This window comes from Papilio polytes, unplaced genomic scaffold (assembly GCF_000836215.1).
Source record: "Papilio polytes unplaced genomic scaffold, Ppol_1.0 DF821400.1, whole genome shotgun sequence".
In the NCBI taxonomy this organism is placed as follows: domain Eukaryota; kingdom Metazoa; phylum Arthropoda; class Insecta; order Lepidoptera; family Papilionidae; genus Papilio; species Papilio polytes.
In genome coordinates, this window is record NW_013527804.1 from 1,022,883 (window position 1) to 1,042,594 (window position 19,712).

At 32.7% G+C, this 19,712-nt stretch overlaps 1 protein-coding gene across 3 annotated transcripts in view; it reads left to right on the top strand.

Annotated features, from left to right (window-relative positions):
- LOC106108862 overlaps positions 1-18,351 on the top strand; it is a 39,036-nt gene extending 20,685 nt beyond the window's left edge. The window contains exons 3-10 of one of the 3 annotated variants that reach the window (XR_001225970.1): positions 9,846-10,959; positions 11,579-11,756; positions 12,054-12,294; positions 12,820-13,151; positions 13,783-13,997; positions 15,234-15,339; positions 15,919-15,983; positions 17,108-17,195. Coding sequence is in view for 1 of the 3 variants with exons in the window: in XM_013290157.1 (XP_013145611.1) it covers positions 9,846-10,959; positions 11,579-11,756; positions 12,054-12,294; positions 12,820-13,151; positions 13,783-13,997; positions 15,234-15,339; positions 17,108-17,228 (2,307 nt within the window). In the remaining 2 variants the exon portion in view is untranslated. Of the gene's footprint in view, positions 1-9,845; positions 10,960-11,578; positions 11,757-12,053; positions 12,295-12,819; positions 13,152-13,782; positions 13,998-15,233; positions 15,340-15,918; positions 15,984-17,107 lie in introns of all 3 variants that reach the window. The other 2 variants (XR_001225971.1, XM_013290157.1) reach the window with 2 other exon arrangements.
- Positions 18,352-19,712: the final 1,361 nt, after the last annotated feature.

Sequence of the window (19,712 nt, forward strand, 5' to 3'; positions counted from 1 at the left end):
TATATTCAGGACAGGCATCACGCTAGGTTCATTTGTTAAACAGTTACCTTTAACTATTGAATGTCGTGAGAAACTTTTTGTTTTTGTAAAATAATCTACATTGTAGAGGAAATATTTATCTTAATGTCGGTAATGAGATATTTGAGGTCACGTCATGTCTAAGATAAAGGAATAGATGTTAATAACCACATCCGGGATACCATAAGGTTAGAAAAAGGAGGTCCGGACAGAGAAACCAATTATAAGTAAATAGTGAGGGTGAGGGTGAGAACATAAGGGGTTTAATAAAGAGCGGTTTTAAACTTATCTATACCTTCTATCTCTCTATATACATGTAATAAAAATGGAGTGTCTATTTGTACTATCCAAAGAAAAATTCCACCTTTAAGAAAGACATCTATTTGCGTTGCTGATAACGAAAATCACATTTTTTTTTGTCTGTCTGTCTGTCCGCAAGCCGCGTTTGTTTCGGGTAATCACCGAAACGGCTAAACCATTTCGACCGGACTTTCACTGAAGGATAGCTGACATAGACGGGCATATTATAGGCTGCTTCTTTATCTTAATAATGCGTGGACGAAGTCGCGGGCAGCAGCTATTAAATAATAAAAATGTACAGAGAATATAATTCGAAGTTCTATTAATATACAGAAGTAAGCTAAATTTTAACTGATTCAGTAAAATTTAGCAAATGCCTGGATTACACTTCCTCTAAAATGTGATTACATCGAAATCTGGATCTTATCCAAGAAACGGTATGTGAGACAATAATTTACTTGAAGGTTTGCCAATATTCGTAAAGGGCAACTCACGAATTACCATAGACTAGTATAAAAACAATAAAAAAGATCAAAGCACACAGATAAATAAAACAAAAATAGATAGATCAATATTGTAAAATATAAGCGAATTGATGGAAAAAAAGATACGGTAAGATTCAGTAGTATTTCTAAATGGTAGAAATTAAATTTTGACTTCCATGATAATGCATTTTACTTTTGGAGATTTTAGCGTTAATTCAGGCGAGTCATTCTCTACGTATAATAAAATGACCGTCCATAAATTTAAATTTTCCCAAAATAACTGCACGTTCACGCAAATTTAAAGTAAAACAATAATTCTTGAGATGATACGCCTAATTAACTGGGTCATTTTAATTCGAGCGTTGTGATTATAAATAGGCGTCTATTTTACGCAAATCTCAAGGCCATCGTGTTTGAGCCGACCCCATTTTGTTTTTTGTGACGTTTCAAGATGGCCGGATGTGGGATGCGTTCGGAAATGACAGATATTTTGACGTACCAACCATATGGCTGCGATCGGTTTTTAATTATGATTTATATATAATACATAATAACATAGTTCACCTTATTGAAAAAGTTTTTTGTGCAGCATAACTAATAATTTTTTAGATGACATGACAAGATTCCCCATTGTAAGATTTAATCTCCCAAGAAATGAGGAAAACTTTGTTACTTTATGTGGAAATTTTACTTACTTTACAATTTTATTAGATGATGTTTACGTATTTTATGTGAAAATACGCATATTTATAGTACTAATACTAGATAAAATATCTTAAAACAGAAAAGAAACTAAAATTTTTACCGTTTCAAACCGTAGAGTAAAAACGTAGAGATAAAAAAATAATTTATTACATATGACCAGTAACACACCTACGTAAACAAAAAACCGTTGCGTACCTGTTTCTGAACATAAATTAATTTAAGTAGACTACAACAGGTGGAAAGGCGCGGCCCTAGTTCGAAAACATTTGCCGTCTGTAATATAAAATGATTTCAAAGTAATGTGGACCTTATATCTAAAGCCGAGAATACATAATTCATTGTGTAAATAAACAAGGTGTGTTGTATGCTTTTAGCATTCGCAATTCAAATATGGAATTTAACATTTCGATGTTTCAAATTGATGTTCGAAAATGTGATTCATCGCATAAATTGTCTTTTATTTGATTTTGAATTTAGAACAAAAGTTTTGTTTTGTTTTTTATTTCAATTGGCGAATTCCAAAAATATTTTTTCGTTTACATTTAATGTTATTTTAAGGAAATAAAGGTTTTTAAAATTATTTTTATTTTTAGGTGCGTTTTAAAATAAAAATGCAGTTTTATTTACTTAAGGTGATATACATCTGGCAACCGAGTTATTCGTTCAAGATCAATACCGTGGGAAATGAATGCACCGTTTCTATGCTTTATGTGTGTTTTATGACGAAGTTTAAGCATTCCGCTTCAGTTTTATAACTATAGCATTGTAAAAGGGAAATTAAAGCTTTTAGACCAGTTTTTTATTTATTTAATCTTTAGTAGTACAAAAACCCGTGTATGTTTTGTTTCTAGTCTTTTTTTCTTATACGGATTACGGAAAAGGAAGTTTACTAAGGAAATTAATTATGTTTGCTTAGATTTATATATGTTAACCTTAACGAAGTAAATATACAAAGATGAGTCTAATATTGAACAAAAAATGTAACATTGACACAAGAATAAACAGAGGTCAAATAAAAAAAGTTTTTGGAGTAACTCGCGTAATTTTCACACTACATTATTCAAAAAGTGCGCACACCTGAAACTATCGCACAAATAAAAACAAAAGTGAGTAGTCTATGAGTTCTTCCAGACTATCTTCTACATCTATGCCAAATTTCGACGAGATCCGTTGAGCAGTTTAGGCTACACGCTAGCAAACATCCATCTAAACTTTCGCATTTATGTTAGTTAGATTTGTGTACAGTTCTTTTTATGTGAAGAATTTACTCGTAATTCTTTGACAGTAACATCTGATACATGTTTAATAGTCCCGGACTCATGCACCAACGATCACTTTAGCTGATGTAAGTCAAAAGAGAGTAGCGGTTTTGTAAAATTCGTATTTTATTCATCAAGTATTTTCATCTGCTAATTTTATGTTTAGGGTTATTAATTTTGCGGACAATGTAAGATGTTGATGGACTCAATTCATCCTCACTCCTCAAAAAAAAACCCCATACATATCTTAAATTTTTAAATCTCTTTTCTACTGATGAGTCGATATCGTATTAATTTCGTCAAAACGAAGTATTAATTGTCAAATATCTTGGCCTAACATCGTGTTAGACGCTACACACAACTTAATTTTTAGATGTAGCGGGACATATAGACGCGGGGAGAGCGCACACTTGTGGACTTTTTCGCAGTCCATTCAACTGTTTAGTTGCACAACTAAAAATCGACTTGTGTGCGATACTCCTAGCCTATGTTACTCACAAATAAATTACCTTTCTAACGGTGAAATAATTTTTAAAATCGGCCCAGTAGTTTTTGAGCCTATTCATTACAATCAAATAAAGTTTTTCTCTTTATAATATTAGTATAGATAGAAGTCAAAGCGAGACAAAACAGTTGTGCACACGGTATTTTTATTATAATTTCGATGCATTGATTTAGACAATTGTATTATTTTAAGTATAATAAAATATTTGGATTTGGCTCACGAGGTTACCGCCATGTGGCGTATGAAATCGACTACCATTATTCCGATAGTCGTTTCGGTACACGGGCTGATAGCGAAGAGCTTCGACCAACACCTCAAGAAGCTCTCGCTGGACAGTTGGATTAAGGGCCCGATTCAAAAGGCGGTTATTTTAGAAACCGCAGGACTAGTGAGGAGGTTCCTGTCTCTGCAGCCCTGACCACTTGTTGCTTGAGTCATCGGATTCCGCAGCCGGTGGACTTCTATTTTTTTATATAATATGTTTTATTTTATTATTTTTTTTAGAAAATCATGTGAAATATATTATTTATAAAAATAAGAAAGTAAAGATATGAGATAATAATAATAATTTATTTAACTCATGTAACAGAATATTACACATATGATATTTACAAGAACAATACATATTATATTACCTAGACAGAAGAATTACATACTAAAGATAATAAATACTGTGAAACATTAGAGAAGTTCTATGTCCATTGATACAGGGGATGGTAACTTTCTCCCGCTTACTCTTATCACTTGAACCGTATCTTATAGCATAGGGTATGTCTACACCTGTAGCTGACGTCACTTCCGCTCATTGTTGGCCCTTTGTTTCAAAATCCCTTGGAACTTGGGACTCTTCGGTTTTGTTCGTTTTGTTTTAACGAATAAAAAAGTTTACAATAGGATTTTGTGGTTATACGATCGACTAGTTTAATATAATAATAATAAGTATTTATTCAGATAACTAGCTTTCGCCCGCGACTTCGTTCGCGTGGAATAAAAAAAACAAATGCGATATGTGTTCTTCCAGATTATCCTCTACATCTATGTCAAATATCATCGAGATCCGTTCAGCCGTTTAGGCTACAAACTCTTACAAACATCCATCCATCTAAACTTTCGCATTTATAATATTGGGAAGACCTGTTTTTTTGTGAAAGAAGTTTTTAAATCAGTCCAGTATTTATAAGTTTATTTGTTACAAACGTAAAAATACTTTTACGCTTGTGTAGATAAAAATGTTCCATGTTGTGTTACGCTGTAATATGAAGTTAAAGATGGTGTTGCCATCCAATCTTAGTTTAAATATTTCCGATGTTACCCTATACGGTTGCACTTGACCTAATTAATGACAAATACGACAATCAATATTGTACGGTTTTCGCGAAGGTTAAAAGAGTCAAGTTCACATATATTACTCTGAGCATGAATTTATATTAACTAAAAGAGGTTCCGTAACATTCGTGTTGTATTCATCTGTCACGGGATATAGTCACTCTTTTTTTTTTTGTTTTTTTAAAGGTACTTATTGCTAATATTATAAATGCGAAAGCTTAAATGGATGTTTGTTAGAGCTAAGCGTCAACTGCTGAACGGATCTCGATGAAAGTCATAGATGTAGAGGACAATCTGGAAGAACACATAGACTAACTTTTGTTTTTTTTTAATTCCCGTAGGCGTAAGTTCGTTAAAAAATAAATAATTACATATTTATTTGCAATTAACATTGTTCATAATTTAGTTTTCTTGTCACGGAACTCTAATAAGATGTTTCCGATTATGGCAACACCGAGATGTGAGTCAGAGTACACGACTGACTCAACGTGATTTATTATTGTGATGTCATACGTTGTTATTCGATATTCAAATCTTTTTGCCGCCAATTTCGCACTTTTAGGTTATAATTGTTTATCAAATTAAACTAACTAATTAATAACTAGACAAGAAATAAATAACATTAGGAATTCTTATTTTCGTACTAAATCCTCCAAGGATCCGTTAAACAGTCTGTTAATGTTATCTCTCAGTAAATCTACATTAAATGGCTCCCTTAGTGACCAGTTAAAAAATGAAAACGCCAATTTATTAGGCTAGTAAAATAGTAGTTCTAAGGGTAGGCAACGCATCTGCAATTGCGGATGTCTATGGGCAGCGGCAGCTTCGACATTTTGGCGGATTCAAGTAGCCGCTTTCTCGTTTGCTACCTTGTGTTATAAAAAAAAAGTAAATGTCTCAGTTTTCCTCGTATGTAAGGCAGTCATTATACAACGGCCTAAATATTTCAAGAAGCCATAGAATTTATGAAGTTATTGTGCTACAGTAACGTAGTGGTATTTAGTTGAAAAAAAAACACTTTTTTGTTACTACTATTGGATTATTCCCAAAGGTCACCCCCTCTGTCCCCACGTGGGGTGACGGTTGGGTCATCATCCTAATCCTACCCAAAGGACTCTCTCTGCGTAGAGTAGAAAAACAAAAGTGAGTAGCTTATGTTTTCTTCCAGACTATACATCTATACCAAAATTCATCGAAATCCTTTCAGCAATTTGGCTACAAACTCTAACAAACATCCATCCATCTAAACTTTTGCATTTATAATATTAAGTATGATTATTGTAAAGTTGCATCATTATTGCTTTCTGGTAAGAAATCTCGCTGAAATTATATACAAAACTAGCTGTTTTCCTGCGGATTCATCCGCGTTAAATTATAAAAACTTTATTTTATTGTTTACATTTGCCAAATTATCAATTACAAATGTCAAAATGACATGACATGATAACAATCTTGCTTCCTTAATGTTAGCAGCAACTTATGGTCTCTGTCCCACATTAGGGTTTTTATCCAAAATATTTATCCCCTAAGTTTAATGGCGTGAAAATATTTAGCCTAAAGCCTGACGTAACTGTAGGGCTTTTTATTAATAAAATAATTATTCGAAAATATGCTGTGATTGCTGACATCTTAGGCAACAAAGTGAGTGTTTACGCTTTATTATAATAGTATAGATAAATGATTTTCAAAATGGACGTTAGAATAATGTTAGGTTATATAAAATTAAACCAGAATAAAAGCAATGTCAGGTTTATTAGGATTTAATTTGGTTAAAAAAGTCTTTAAAACTAATCGAATTGATATTACCTGACTCACATATGGTGGATGACCTAATAGTTTAGTTCGTATATGGTTTGAAGACGGTAGGCGGTGTGCAGTAGTCTAGGATTAAAAAAACAATTGTTCATGACCTTGATAGGAATAGACTTGAGTGCGTACTAATTTTAAACTATTTTTGTTTTTCTATACATTTGTGGACTTGTGATGCGTCGGTGGCTCAGTGGTTTAAGCACTTGACATGTAATCTATAGGTCTTGGGTTCGAATCCCGCTGTACCAATGTGATTTTCGGTTTTTTTGAATTTCCATATGACATAATTTACCCGACGTTCTTATGGTGAAGGAAAACATCGTGATGCCTGCACATATCGGCGAAGAAATTAAAAGATATGTGTGAAGTAAACCCGCAGTGCGCCAGCGTGGTTGACTATGGCCTAGTCTTTAGGGTAGGCTCCGAGCCCCTCGGTGGGGACGTATAGTGAGCTGGTGATGATGATACATTTGTAATATTATAAATAAACAAGATTTGTATTTTTGTATGTAACGCATAAAATTCAAACTGCTGGACTAATTACAAAAATTCTTTCAACAATAAAAGCTACGTTATCAGTGAGTAACATAGGCTACAATTATTATAAAAACTGTTGCTTGCAACTTGATCGCGTGAAAATAAAAAAAAATAACCCGTGTCACTCAATAATAACGCAGATTTCTAGTAGCATTTTTTTTTCAATCGGCCTCGTAGTTTTTGATATATTTCAAAACATACAAAAATCCAAATCTTTCCGATTTATAATATTAGTATAGATTCTGTGCGGTCGGAGTCGCGGGCGAAAGCTAGTACATGAAGTAGTTTTTAAAAGTATGCAAATAAATTTACAGGAAGTAATTACATATAAGTTATGCGTCGGCGATGTCTTTGATAACATATTTGGCAAGGCTTCGAACCGGACAGTGGACAGTGAAAGTTTAACCACTGGGTTACTGTACCGCAAGTACGGAGTCGCAAATGCCGTTTTGTTTCCGGCTTCGATTCCGGTACGGAATGTGGTCGGTGTATTATTTAATTTTCATCAAAATAAGTGTCAAAGAAAGTTGTGTTTGTTATGTAACTAGATTTTGTCCGCGACGATCTGCAGAATAAAATGTTCTTAAAGTTGATCGTGGATTACAGAATCAATTGAAAGCCTATACATTAATAAAAAGAAGAAAAATTTGTATTTTTGTATGTATTGATTACACAAAAACTACTGGGCCGATTTTAAAAATTCTTTCACCGTTAGAAAGGTAATTTATCTGTGAGTAACATGGACTATAACTCTTTTTGATATCACGCAAGCAAAGTCGCGAGCAACAGCTAATATGGAATCAAATCACAAACTACTAGACTAAATACAAAAATATTTTACTATTGGAAATCTAGACTGTCACTGAATGATATAGGCTATGTTTCTTTTTTAACTTTGCTGACGAAGTCGCGGTCAAAAGCTAGTTCTGAACATTTTAGCAATACTTTTGTATAGCAATGTAGAATTGTGTATGGACTTGAATTGAAAAGAATTTCTAATTATCATGAATTGCAAAAGGAAACAAGTGTGAAACGTAACCACAGATTATGTAACAGCAAATCGCATGTTTAAGTGCACAGATAATAAAATGTAAGCGCTAGTCGTTTTCTTAACTGTTATACTCTTTATTAATTCATATGGGGATATCTGCATTAAAATAATGGAGACTGTCAAAGATTTTTACATCTTTGCATTTTAAATGTCCTGTCTATTCAAATGCGACTCATAACCTATTTTTCTGAGGGTCTATTATGAGTGTGTTGCAGTTGCGAGAATTCGTAACGTAATAACATTTTGTGTGAGATTTGTTGTGCTTTACGCCCGCTAGGGGCGCTGCACCAATCTAAAACAATTACGACGATGACGTCACGAAATCATATAAAAACATATATTCCTGTGAATTGTAAAAAATATTAATGAAAGTAAAATTCGATCTGCTATTTGATGCGTGTTTGTCGGCCATTTTATTAACAATACTGTTACTGTGGCGCTGCGATCGCGGGGAGGGTTTTAAGGGGTTGCAGTGCAATCTGGGACATTGACATCTGAAACTGGACCAATCGATTTTCATCATCTTTACTTAATTTAACTCTTAAATAAAATGTGTCATCCATATCTATACTTCTATACTAATATAATAAAGCGTAAACACACACTTCTTTGTTGCCTAAGATGTCAGCAATAACACCATATTTTTGAATAATATCTTTTTAATAAAACACCCTACACTTGCGTCACGCTTTAGGCTATATATTTTAACGCAATTAAATATAATATTTTAGATAAAAACTCTAATGTGGGAAAGAGACCACAAGTTGCAGCCAACATCAAGGAAGCAAGGTTATCATGTCATGTCATTCTGACATTTGTAATTGATAATTTGAAAAATGTAAACAAAAATATTTTTTTTATAATTCCACGCGTATGAAGCCGCACGGGAACTGCAGTATTTAAAGGAGTTGCGGACGAAATAGTGTAACATAAAACTAGGTTATAACTAAACATTGGTCTCGTCATTGTACCAGTCGTTGACGTTATAACATGCGACACGATATTCACGTATATCCGCTTAACGAAATACATATACGATCTTACTAATATTATTTTCATCCTTTGCTTTGTCTTGTTTATATTTTTTAAGATTTCTTGAAGGTGATCTCCGTTACATGGTTTGGACCTTATTCGAAAGATCGCTTTTAAAAATTCCGTCAAAAGAACATATGATATGTGGAAATGCATTTTTAAAACGAGTTATAAAAACGATCGTCCGCCATTTTATAAGTAGATGTCTTACATTTTTCATATAATAGGAATCTTTATTTACCTATACCTTCTGCCCGCGACTCTGTACGCTTGGAATTAAAAAATAACGAAAGCCTATGTGTTCTTCCAGACTATCCTCTAAATCTATACCAAATTTCATTGAAATCCGTTGTGCCTTTTAGGCTACAGACGCTAACAAACATTCATCTGAACTTTCGCATTTATAATATTAGTATGCTTTTTTAGTTTGTTTTTGCTGTGGTATTTATAGAAAAATGTTGCATTACAAAATATTGTATAACGGATCAGCTCTCGGAGCGAAATTTCAACATTATTTGAACGCGTAATTTATTATGCAAGCTTCGATTTTATAAGATGATAAACATTTACTTAACTAGCTTTTTAATCTACAATTATATTAAAATAGAAAAGAACTTTGAAAGCATAACATCAGCGTAATTACAAGTAAAAACAATCAATAACAATAAGCCGAAATATCCGTTTGAAAATATATAGTTGTCTCTATTTTTTTTAAAGAGAGTGAAAGGGATGGCAACATATTTTTGCACGTGAAATTAATACATACATTTTAATGTACCTATCTTATCCTATATTAATATTTCTTGTCTTTGTTACAGGATTTAATACCACCTCAAGATACCGAATCATACTTATTAAAAACACAAAATGCAATCACTAACCTGCAAGCGAAGCTTCAATCTTCCAGAACGAATAACTTCTCGAACATTCCGTCCCAGCTGACTTCAAGTCTCATCAGTGAAAAGACCGCCGTCTCAAGAGTCCCTCTCTCCCAGCTCAGTAGATCCAACTCCTTGAACTATCGCCTTAGAAGGAAAGATAATTCCAATGATAGCAGTCCATTAAGAAGTCCAGGACATTACGTTATCACAGGTTCAAATAAAACCAACACTAAAGTCCTATTAAACACAGCTTCCAGATCTCTAGACACAGATAGAAGACACGATTCCAACATGAACAGTCCATCTTCAGACAGAGGTCTATGCAGTAACAGTTCAGAAGACAAAACAATATCAAATAAACCACAATACAAAACATCACCAAGATATCGACAGAAAATAGAAGTTAAACCGATAACTGAAGCTGTCTGCCTTAAAGCAGTTTTAAAGAATAACGCAATCGACTCAAAATTGTACCCGAGAATTGATCAAACTCGTTACCAAGGCGACGCGAAGAAATCCCATCAAAGAGTTTATAGTGATAGTAAACAATACAAGCCCGTCCAAAACGCATTTGGTGTTTCCATCCGACGTTCAAGTTCCTTCAACACAGTAAATAGAAACAACAATCATGTAGATGCAAGAATAAAATCACGAAGATCCAGCGGACATTCCGAAGATTACAAAGATTATTGTATATCAGACGAATCGGATACGGGATCTTTCGATAAATCTCAAGATGTTAGATTCAAAAGAACTCACAGAGGTAGAATAGATTCACCAGATCTCAAATCAACCGTACCAACGAACTCGCCGAGATGTCCCAACACACCTGAAATGCAGCGTAAATTCGGACCAGGGTTGATCAGGAATGCAGGGAGACCCAAAGATCGTTCTAGAATGTCAGAACCCCCTGTATCTAAGGAGGAAAGAACTAAACCTGTTAATCATCAGAGCAGAAGGATATCAGATCCTACAAGACAAGCAGTTCTCAGTAGACTGACTAAATCCAGATCTTCAACCAGGGAACTGCAGCCTAAGGTTCAGGAGAAAGGTTAGTTAAATGAATTAAGTATTTTTCTATATTTAACGCTGTATATATTTTTTTAAAGCAATGAAGGGCGTTCCTAAGGTTAGTGTTACCAATTTTCAGTGAACAAGCGAACTGAAAGAGAATGCAAGGACTTTGCGTGTTTTACATTTATTAGACGACTCTATTTCTCGCGACTTCGTCTACGTGAAATTAAAAATAAATAAATGACATAGCCTATGGTACTCAGTGATAATCTAGCTTTTTAATGGTGAAAGAATTATTGAAATCGGCCCAGTGGTTTTAGAGTTATTTAAGTATATATAAAAATTAAAAAAATACAAATCTTTCCTCTTTATAATATTGGTATAGAGATTCTTTTTGGTTTAATTAAATTCAATATTAAAACACTGTTTAAAATTAACTAATCCCGTTTCTGAAGAAGGTACACTCTAATGGTACACTCCAGTCTCGTATTTCATGAGAGTCCTTAAGTAATGGAATTTCAACAAAACATACATAAATATTCAGTCATAAATATGTATTTTCTGAGAGCATATGATACGAAAGACTATATTCTCATATCATTTTAGGGTACCCTTAAACACTAGGCAAAATACTAACATAACCTAAAATGTTCCAGTTCAAAAGAAAGCAAGCCAGTACAGATCATCGTCAGCTTTAGCAACCAAAGAAGTTGAATTCTCTAACTGGAAGAAGAGGTCTTCTTACGACCCGATGAAGGCCGCGCAGGAAGGGAAAAAGAGACAGCAAAAGCCGAGACAACAGGAGTGCAATAAGGATGACCTTAGTTCTCCTAGGTACGTCTTTTCTTTTACTCTATAAACTTATTCTCTTAATATTTTTCTACTAGAATTGTTATTAAGGGAAAGAAGATTAGAATTACTCTAGTTAGGGCCTGTCCCACAACTGGCTGATAGAGGCTCAGATAGTTTAAAAATTACGTCACTGTCAGAAAAGGTAACGTAACCCGATATTTCCTTCACATATTTTACACGTTAGATTGTTATCAGACGTTCATTTGGTGGGACAGGCTCTTAGTCTTTTGTTAAATCCGGTCTTTTCAAGCTGTTTACATCTTACTCTATCAATTCCAGTCACTCCTCACCTGTCCATCGGTCTCAGTCTTTCCATACAACCAACATAGCTGATTTGGAGACATTGGACTACTCATCAGAAGACGATCAGATGGCTACATTACCGATAGACCCGATGATCACGTCTACTCATTCTGATATACTGGATCTGAGGACAAAGGATTTTACGAGGGAGAATTTAAGAAGACAGGCCATGACTAATGACGTAGTGTTGTCTAGGAATTATGTCACTAGCTTCCAGGTTAGTCTGCTATTAACTTGGCTCTGTGTTTTTTGTTTCTTTTAGTTGGCATTGCTTTTTTTATTTTTTATAATATAAGGTGGCAAACGAGCAAGCGGCCTAGATCCATCGAAATGGAAAGCGACCGCTGCCTATAGACATCCGCAATTGCAGATGCGTTGCCGACCCTTCATTGACGGAGGAGGAGATGCACATACATGCATGCTATCTCTTTTGTTCTTTTTGAAAAAACAGAGACAGCGATATGAATGTTTAATATAAGTGTTACGACAGTAAAAATTTAAAGCCTGCTACAGACGGCACGTAATTGACAGTTTTCCTATGTAATAATAATTTTATTCCCGTTTCGTTCTTTTTATACATACCTTTCTGTTGTTATTTCTTTTTTCAAATCTTTAATTTCGATATTAGTTCAATTATTTCTACATTTAACTGCTATTTCTTCTTTTAAAGATAATAAGAATTAAAAAGTGTACTCTCATCTAAATCTACTCTTGCTTTAGATTATTTTATTTACGATTTCAGGTTAACCAACCTTCAGAAAAGAAACGTAAAGATGCTGACAAAAGAAAGACTTACATAGTAGATGATATCACTCCCACGAAAGAGAATGTGGACTTTTTACAGAAAAGAGACAACGGTTCCGCAGTTGACAAGAGAAAGACTTTCATATTAGATAGCGATACAAACTCTACCACAAACGGTAGCAGCCCAAGAAACTCTTCTATATTCAGTCATGAAAAGAATTCTCTAACAACTGGTACTAGTGATACAGAAGGTGAGAGCGGGACGGAGAGTGCGCCAGTTGTTATGAGGCATCAGGGGGGAAAGAAAGGGACAGCGCAGGCGAAACAGAGGTAAGCAAAGAAGACTTTTCAGGTCTTTCTGGTTATGTGTAAAAGAGGAGAGCAAGGTGACAAATAAGCAAACGGTCACCGTAATCCTCACTATTATTAATTATTATTTACTAGTTTTTGCCCGCGACTCCTTTCGCGCGAGTTAAGAAAAAACAAAACTAAGTAGCCTGTGTGTTCTTCCAGTCCATCCTCTACATCTATGCAAAATTTCGTTGAAATTGGTTCAGCAGTTTAGGCTACAAACTTTAAAAACATTCATCCATCTAAACTGTTAGATGAGAAAAGTTGGGATGGATATTTGTTAGAGTTTGTAGCCTAAACTGCTGAACGGATCTCTATGAAATTTGACGTAGATGTAAAGAATAATCTAGAAGAACACATAGGCTACTTTTAATCCCGGAAATAGTAGCAGTACCCGTGGGATACACTAGTTTATATTTACTCGATAATTCTGTAGTCGTTCAACATATATTGACATTTGTCACTGATATAAAACAAAGTCTGGAGTAACATGAGATTCATCCCTTAAAAATGTCAGTTTCCCGTTGGAATTTTATTTTTTCGTATATGTACAAACGATTGTGGGTAAAATTAAAAATGTATTTCTGACACGATATTTTTCTAATTCTAGGTACAGCGGTGACTATTCTATGTCATCGTCGACGACCTCAATCAGCCAACAGAAGCGGCCCAAAGACATCCAGCCGAGGTACCTCGACATCTCCAAGTACAAGAATGATAATTCGCCGAAGAACTTTCTGCGCCGCGACCCCAGCAAGACTTACGTAAACGTGCTGCCTCACCACGACAGGCCTAGCAGGGGCAGCGCGCAACAGTATGAGATGGGTGAGTTAGTCACCTTATAACTAACTGAACGTAACAAATTTCACCTAGAAACTAACTCAACATCACGAATAAACCTTGCAACTAACATAACATCACAAACTTCACCTTGCAACTATCTATCACGACTAATGGTATTGACTATGTTTCCTAATGTTACAAATCCAAATAAAGTTATGTTTAATATTTTAAAGACAGCATTTTATAACCTATAATAACATTTAGAGACCTTGAATGTTTGTCTCAAATTAAATATAAATTAAAAACGCTGCAATATTTTTTACCCTCCATTACTCGATCTCAAACACCAATGACGTCACTTCTTCGCATATAACATGGCAGTGTGACCAACTTCAGTGAATGTCAGTGCATTTTGTAGTTATATTTTTTTCTAAATGATTGTAATAATTGAGTTTGCGTGTTTTATATTATGAGGACTCCATTATTGAGTGTTTTTATAATTACGACATAAGTTATGAGCAAAACATTTTATGAATATTACAAAAGAAAAATATATCAAAATTCATAAGAGTAGCTTATAGTACAATTTAATTTATACCTGGTCACACTGGTGTAGGACGCAGTCACTGTTTACACACAAACATAATCTTCCACGAGAAGCAACAAGTGTAATTAATACGTTAAAAGTATCACCTTCTGTTCATTTTGGTTTTTTCATTTTTATCTCCATTACTAAAAACAACTTTAGACAACAAAGATTTACGAGTATTATCAATCAATGGTTCTTTCAAATTGACAGTGACAGGCCGTGACGCGAGGTTCGTATGCAAAGAAGTGACGTCATGGGACGTTTTGGGGGGAAATGAAAGAGTCGTTTTTATTTACGTGTTTTTTTATTGAAATAATGAGTATTATATTTTATACAATTTTTTTTCGTGTTCGTACATGGTTTATCTACAAAATAAAGGCTATTCCAAAAATTAGGAAACATTCCCATTTAACCCAATCACTAAACTAACCTCACGACTAACTTAACATCAAAACTAAACTAACTACCATATTTCTATTTTAATTGCTTTGTTTCCATAAAAAATATACCAAATTTTTTATCTTATTTTATTTGTTTTGTTATGAAAATTACTAAGTTCCTCCATTATTGCTGCCAGTTCCGTTTTAATCATTTTTTTATTATTTTTCTTTCTAACAGGGTTTTTATTATGTTTTTGTTTGTTGATTCTTTATGAACTGTTTATCTAAATTATTTATTTTATTTTCCAGAACAAAAGAAACAAGAATTAGAGAAGTGGAAACGTAGGGCTTCCTACGACCCGAGGAAGGCAGCGGCGCTCGGCAAGACTGGCAAAGCCCCCCCTAAGACAGCGAGGTTTGTACTATTACAGTCTTACAGGCTTATCTGACCCGGTGAAAGACTAGTGTTTGGATAGAAAATATCTTGAATCACACCTGCCAGTAGCCACCATCCCAGCAACTGACGTATTTACGTGCAAGTTTTGACATTGACATCTGTCATAGGATCTCGAAAACTGGCTTGTGTGAAAGCATAGTGCCAGTTATTAGCACACTATTTTACTGGCATGTGTATTACCGCATAAAACATAAGCATCGACAATGACATGACAATTACGGTACAAGTATCTTGTGATGCTTTTGACATTTACAGATTGACGTTAGTGAACTGTCAATATAGTGTTATCACTGGGTCAGAAAAAGTCGCAATAATTGTGTGTGATTTAAAGTAGATTTGACAGCTTTTATGTTTTTTTTTTAATATTTTATTTGTTATTATCATATAATTTATGTTATTTTTAGTTATTGTTGGTTTTGGATTTATTTGTCTATTACTACATTTTTAACATATTATATGTTGTTTTCGTTGTTGTATTCATGTATTTTATTATAACAGAATTGAATAATCGTATTTTTCTCCTATTGTAAATTCTAGAGCGTGACAGGTGTCAAATGCATGCAATTCTGGCTAAAGTGACATGAGAGGCGCCATCTTGGAAGGTTAGTTTTTTGGGCAAAGGTTTTGGCGTCGTCGAGATGGGCACAACACTTTTTTTTTGTAAAAAAAAGCTTAACAAAAATGCTTCATAACCTAGCGTTAATCTTAATTTTAGCTAATAGGTTAAATGTTAATTGCTTGTTAAATATTAAATGCGGAGTGTCTTTCGTACGCTTCCGACATTTTTTAAATAACAGTTATTGGTAACGGTTATTTTAATGTACGTTGAAAAATAGCGGTTTTAATTTATTTTAGCCACTTCCATCCTTTTAATTTTAATGAGTTTGTATTTTATATCTAGTAAATATTTTTGTATTGAAATAGTTAAACTCAGTAATTAAATAAATATTGTAGTAAAAGTAAAAAAATATATGTTGATTATTTATGCATAAGTTGTTAAAACTTATTCAATGTTATTTTTGTAGTATTTGTTTATTATATTCTTGAAATTTGATTTCTTTATATCAGTGATATTTAATAAATATTATTAAATCTGTAATATATGGCTTAATTGTCAATGAATAAATAATCTGGGTTTTAAAATAATAAAAAGTTTGTTAATTGTGTATTTCACGATTTACTTCATATCTTTTTAATTCAAAATCAAACAAAAAAGCAAGCTTTTTAACTTGTATCGTCTTGCTTTTGACATTTTTAGATGCAAATTGTTACTGTCTTTCTTCTCTGTCACTGGCACATAAACTTAAAAATAAATAAAAAAAACAACAGGTCATCCACTTATACAAGGACTCAGTGGAAAATTATCACCTGTGAAGCTTAAAATCACTCCCAAAATAAACTAATCCTAACTTTAAGGTTACTTTATCTTGTGAACTACAGATTTGCTTTGCTGTTAAATGTAAATAACCTATAATTTTATTCAATATACTATCGTTAATAATGTTTGTAACTAATTTCTATTGTTTCAGTTGTAGTTTCTTTTTAATATCTGCATTGTTATTAAAATAACGATTTGACAGCTGAATGTTTTTTATCTGTACAGTTCTTAAATGCCTTTTATAATTTTTACGGCTCTGGATACTTGCACTTTTGAGCCAATCGTTTACATCTTTTTTAAAAATTGAGTGTTGCTTTTTTACTAATTAAAAATGATTTTACTTTTCAGTAGCGTTTTGCGATCTCAGTCGTTCCACGGGCAGGTGCTAGTTTCTCCAAGCGTCCGCTACCAGCCGCCTCCCACAGATATTGTGGAGAGTTACGACGCTTCGAGCGATAACGACTTCTAAAGCGTTTTTATAAGATCGATATTACGATGGCAATGTGATAGGAATGTATGACTTAGTGCTGTTTGGTGCAAAAGCGTGAATTAATTAGTTTTATCCATAGATGTAATAAAAAAAATCTATTGATAACCTTTGATGGAAAGTCGGTTAAATGGTTTGAAAGATTTTTTTATTACGTTTATGGTTTTCGTACAATTATGTTGTCTGTTACCCGCGTGTTGACAAATCATATACGCGCCATTTTCATTGTCATTATTTTTTTAATTCCTTAATTTCATATCTTTCGCACAATAAACGCTTTCATCATATCGAAACTGCACTATTTCTTTGTAAATTGGTATTTTATTAATAAAGTAGTTATATGCCTATTTAATGTATGAACAAACGCTATCACTAAAAGTGTAAGTTTTTTTGTATGAATTATTGAATTAAATGTATTAGAATACCGATAATTATGTATTTTTTTAGTTTTAGAGGTTAGTTGCTCATAAATGGTACATCGATTAGCTATATGTCAAGTTTAAATTTTTTTAGGTTAGGTAGTTTATACAATTATATATATTAGTGCAACATGTCATCACAATTTTAAAATGTTAGGTTTTTCGAAGTAAATATTAGAATTTTCATTAAATAATTCATATCAATGTATGTATGCATAATATTAATTCTTCATTTTTTTAACGGTTTCTATTTAAATATGTACTCACTTTTACTCATTATCGTGATTAAAATAAACAAGCTCAGTAAAATAGAAACTTTCCGATTTCCGTCAAAAATATAATTAGACTGTCTAAATTCAAAACGTCCTTTATGCTAAAATTCTTCTAATAAATTCCGTAGATTACAATCATATTTCATATATCTTGACATTGCTGTATGTAATCTGGCTTTATTCTGCTCCGTTTAAAAAAAAAATCATTTTTTTAACAAAACTAGCAGAATCCTAGAAAGCTTTTGCCTTTTTTCATAAAAAAACATCGGTCTTTGTAAATTGATCTTTGTACACTTTTTTAATCTATGGCCATTTTTATAGTCATATGGAGCAGAATAATGCTGTAGTTTTTAATTGAAACAATATTTTTAAATAATTTATTTACAATGGATTTTTTGGATTTTGCAATATTTTATTTATACAATGCAATAAATGCTATTCGATTTAATTTGAAATTAAAATTGGCATAATTATGTCAGTTTATGTATTTTCGTTATAAATTCTTATTTTAAATTCATGTTTAACAAAAAAAAAAAGAAATATGAATTTTATTATATTGTATGAATTTATGTTTATATAATTGATAATTATTTAAATTTAATTAATATATTTTTTTGCAATATCCATACTCAAAAGTACAGTATTTTGTGTCCAGTATTCATATATTTTAATTCAGATTATCAAATATAGTGTCATAGACAAATTATATGTTCTTTTTGTTTCTGGATTTTTTTTTATAGTCTACACCAACTAATTTTATATTTTTATGGATCTTAATTTTTTTTGTATTTAAATCCCTTAGTGCTTTAATTATTTAAGAAATGAAATGTGTTTTAATGCTTTTTTTTTAATTTTATATCATTCCACTCATCCGATCAGTTTTGTAGTATCCGCGTACAAAAGTAGCCTTTTGTGTAATTGTATTTCGAAGATCGAAGCAACTATGGTTTGTTTAATTTAGATTTTCGTAACTAATTGAAAATAAAAGGATTATATGGAAGTTATGATTTTCATTTATATACCCAATCTAGCTTTCGCTCGTGACAACGTCCGGCTGGGATTAAAAAAAAACAAATTAAGTAGACAGTGAGTGCCAGTGTTCTACATCTGTGCCAGATATTAAAAAATATAGAGGAGGCATAGTTGACACTTCATTTAAGATATTTTTCGCATATTTCACTAACGTTAATTGGAGCTAGGTCCTCAAAACCACATGTTAGTATAATTCGTTCTATTTACATTTAAATGAATAATAAAAAAAAATTGCTTTTTACACTTCGAATAATTTAGTTTTCATGTTTTGTACGAAAGCTACAAGAGATTGTCGCCGTCGACTATTTCAAATCGTTCTTTTTACATGAAAAATAAATGAAAGGGGAAAAGGTTTTTTTGTTTTATTCTACAGACATGGGCGTAGTTTGATTATTGCTATCTCCTTCTCAAAGAGACTAAAAGGGATGGCTTTATCTACAACTTTGTCTACAAACATAGAAAGGTGGTTGAAATCTGCAGGAAAGGAAAACGCCATACATTTTTTGACCCAAAAAATAAAACCACAATTTTTTTTTTAATAATATCGTATTATTTTATTTACTCTTTATTACATTGTTGACAGCTGTCATGGCAGTGACCGTAGAGTATACATTCAACTAAATCATTTATACGTAAATGCAGTTTATCTTACAATTATTTTTTTCTATATTAAACAATATACAGCGTATTTTTTAAATTTAATTATGTGACATTAAATTTCGTATCTTTTTTTAAACAATTTT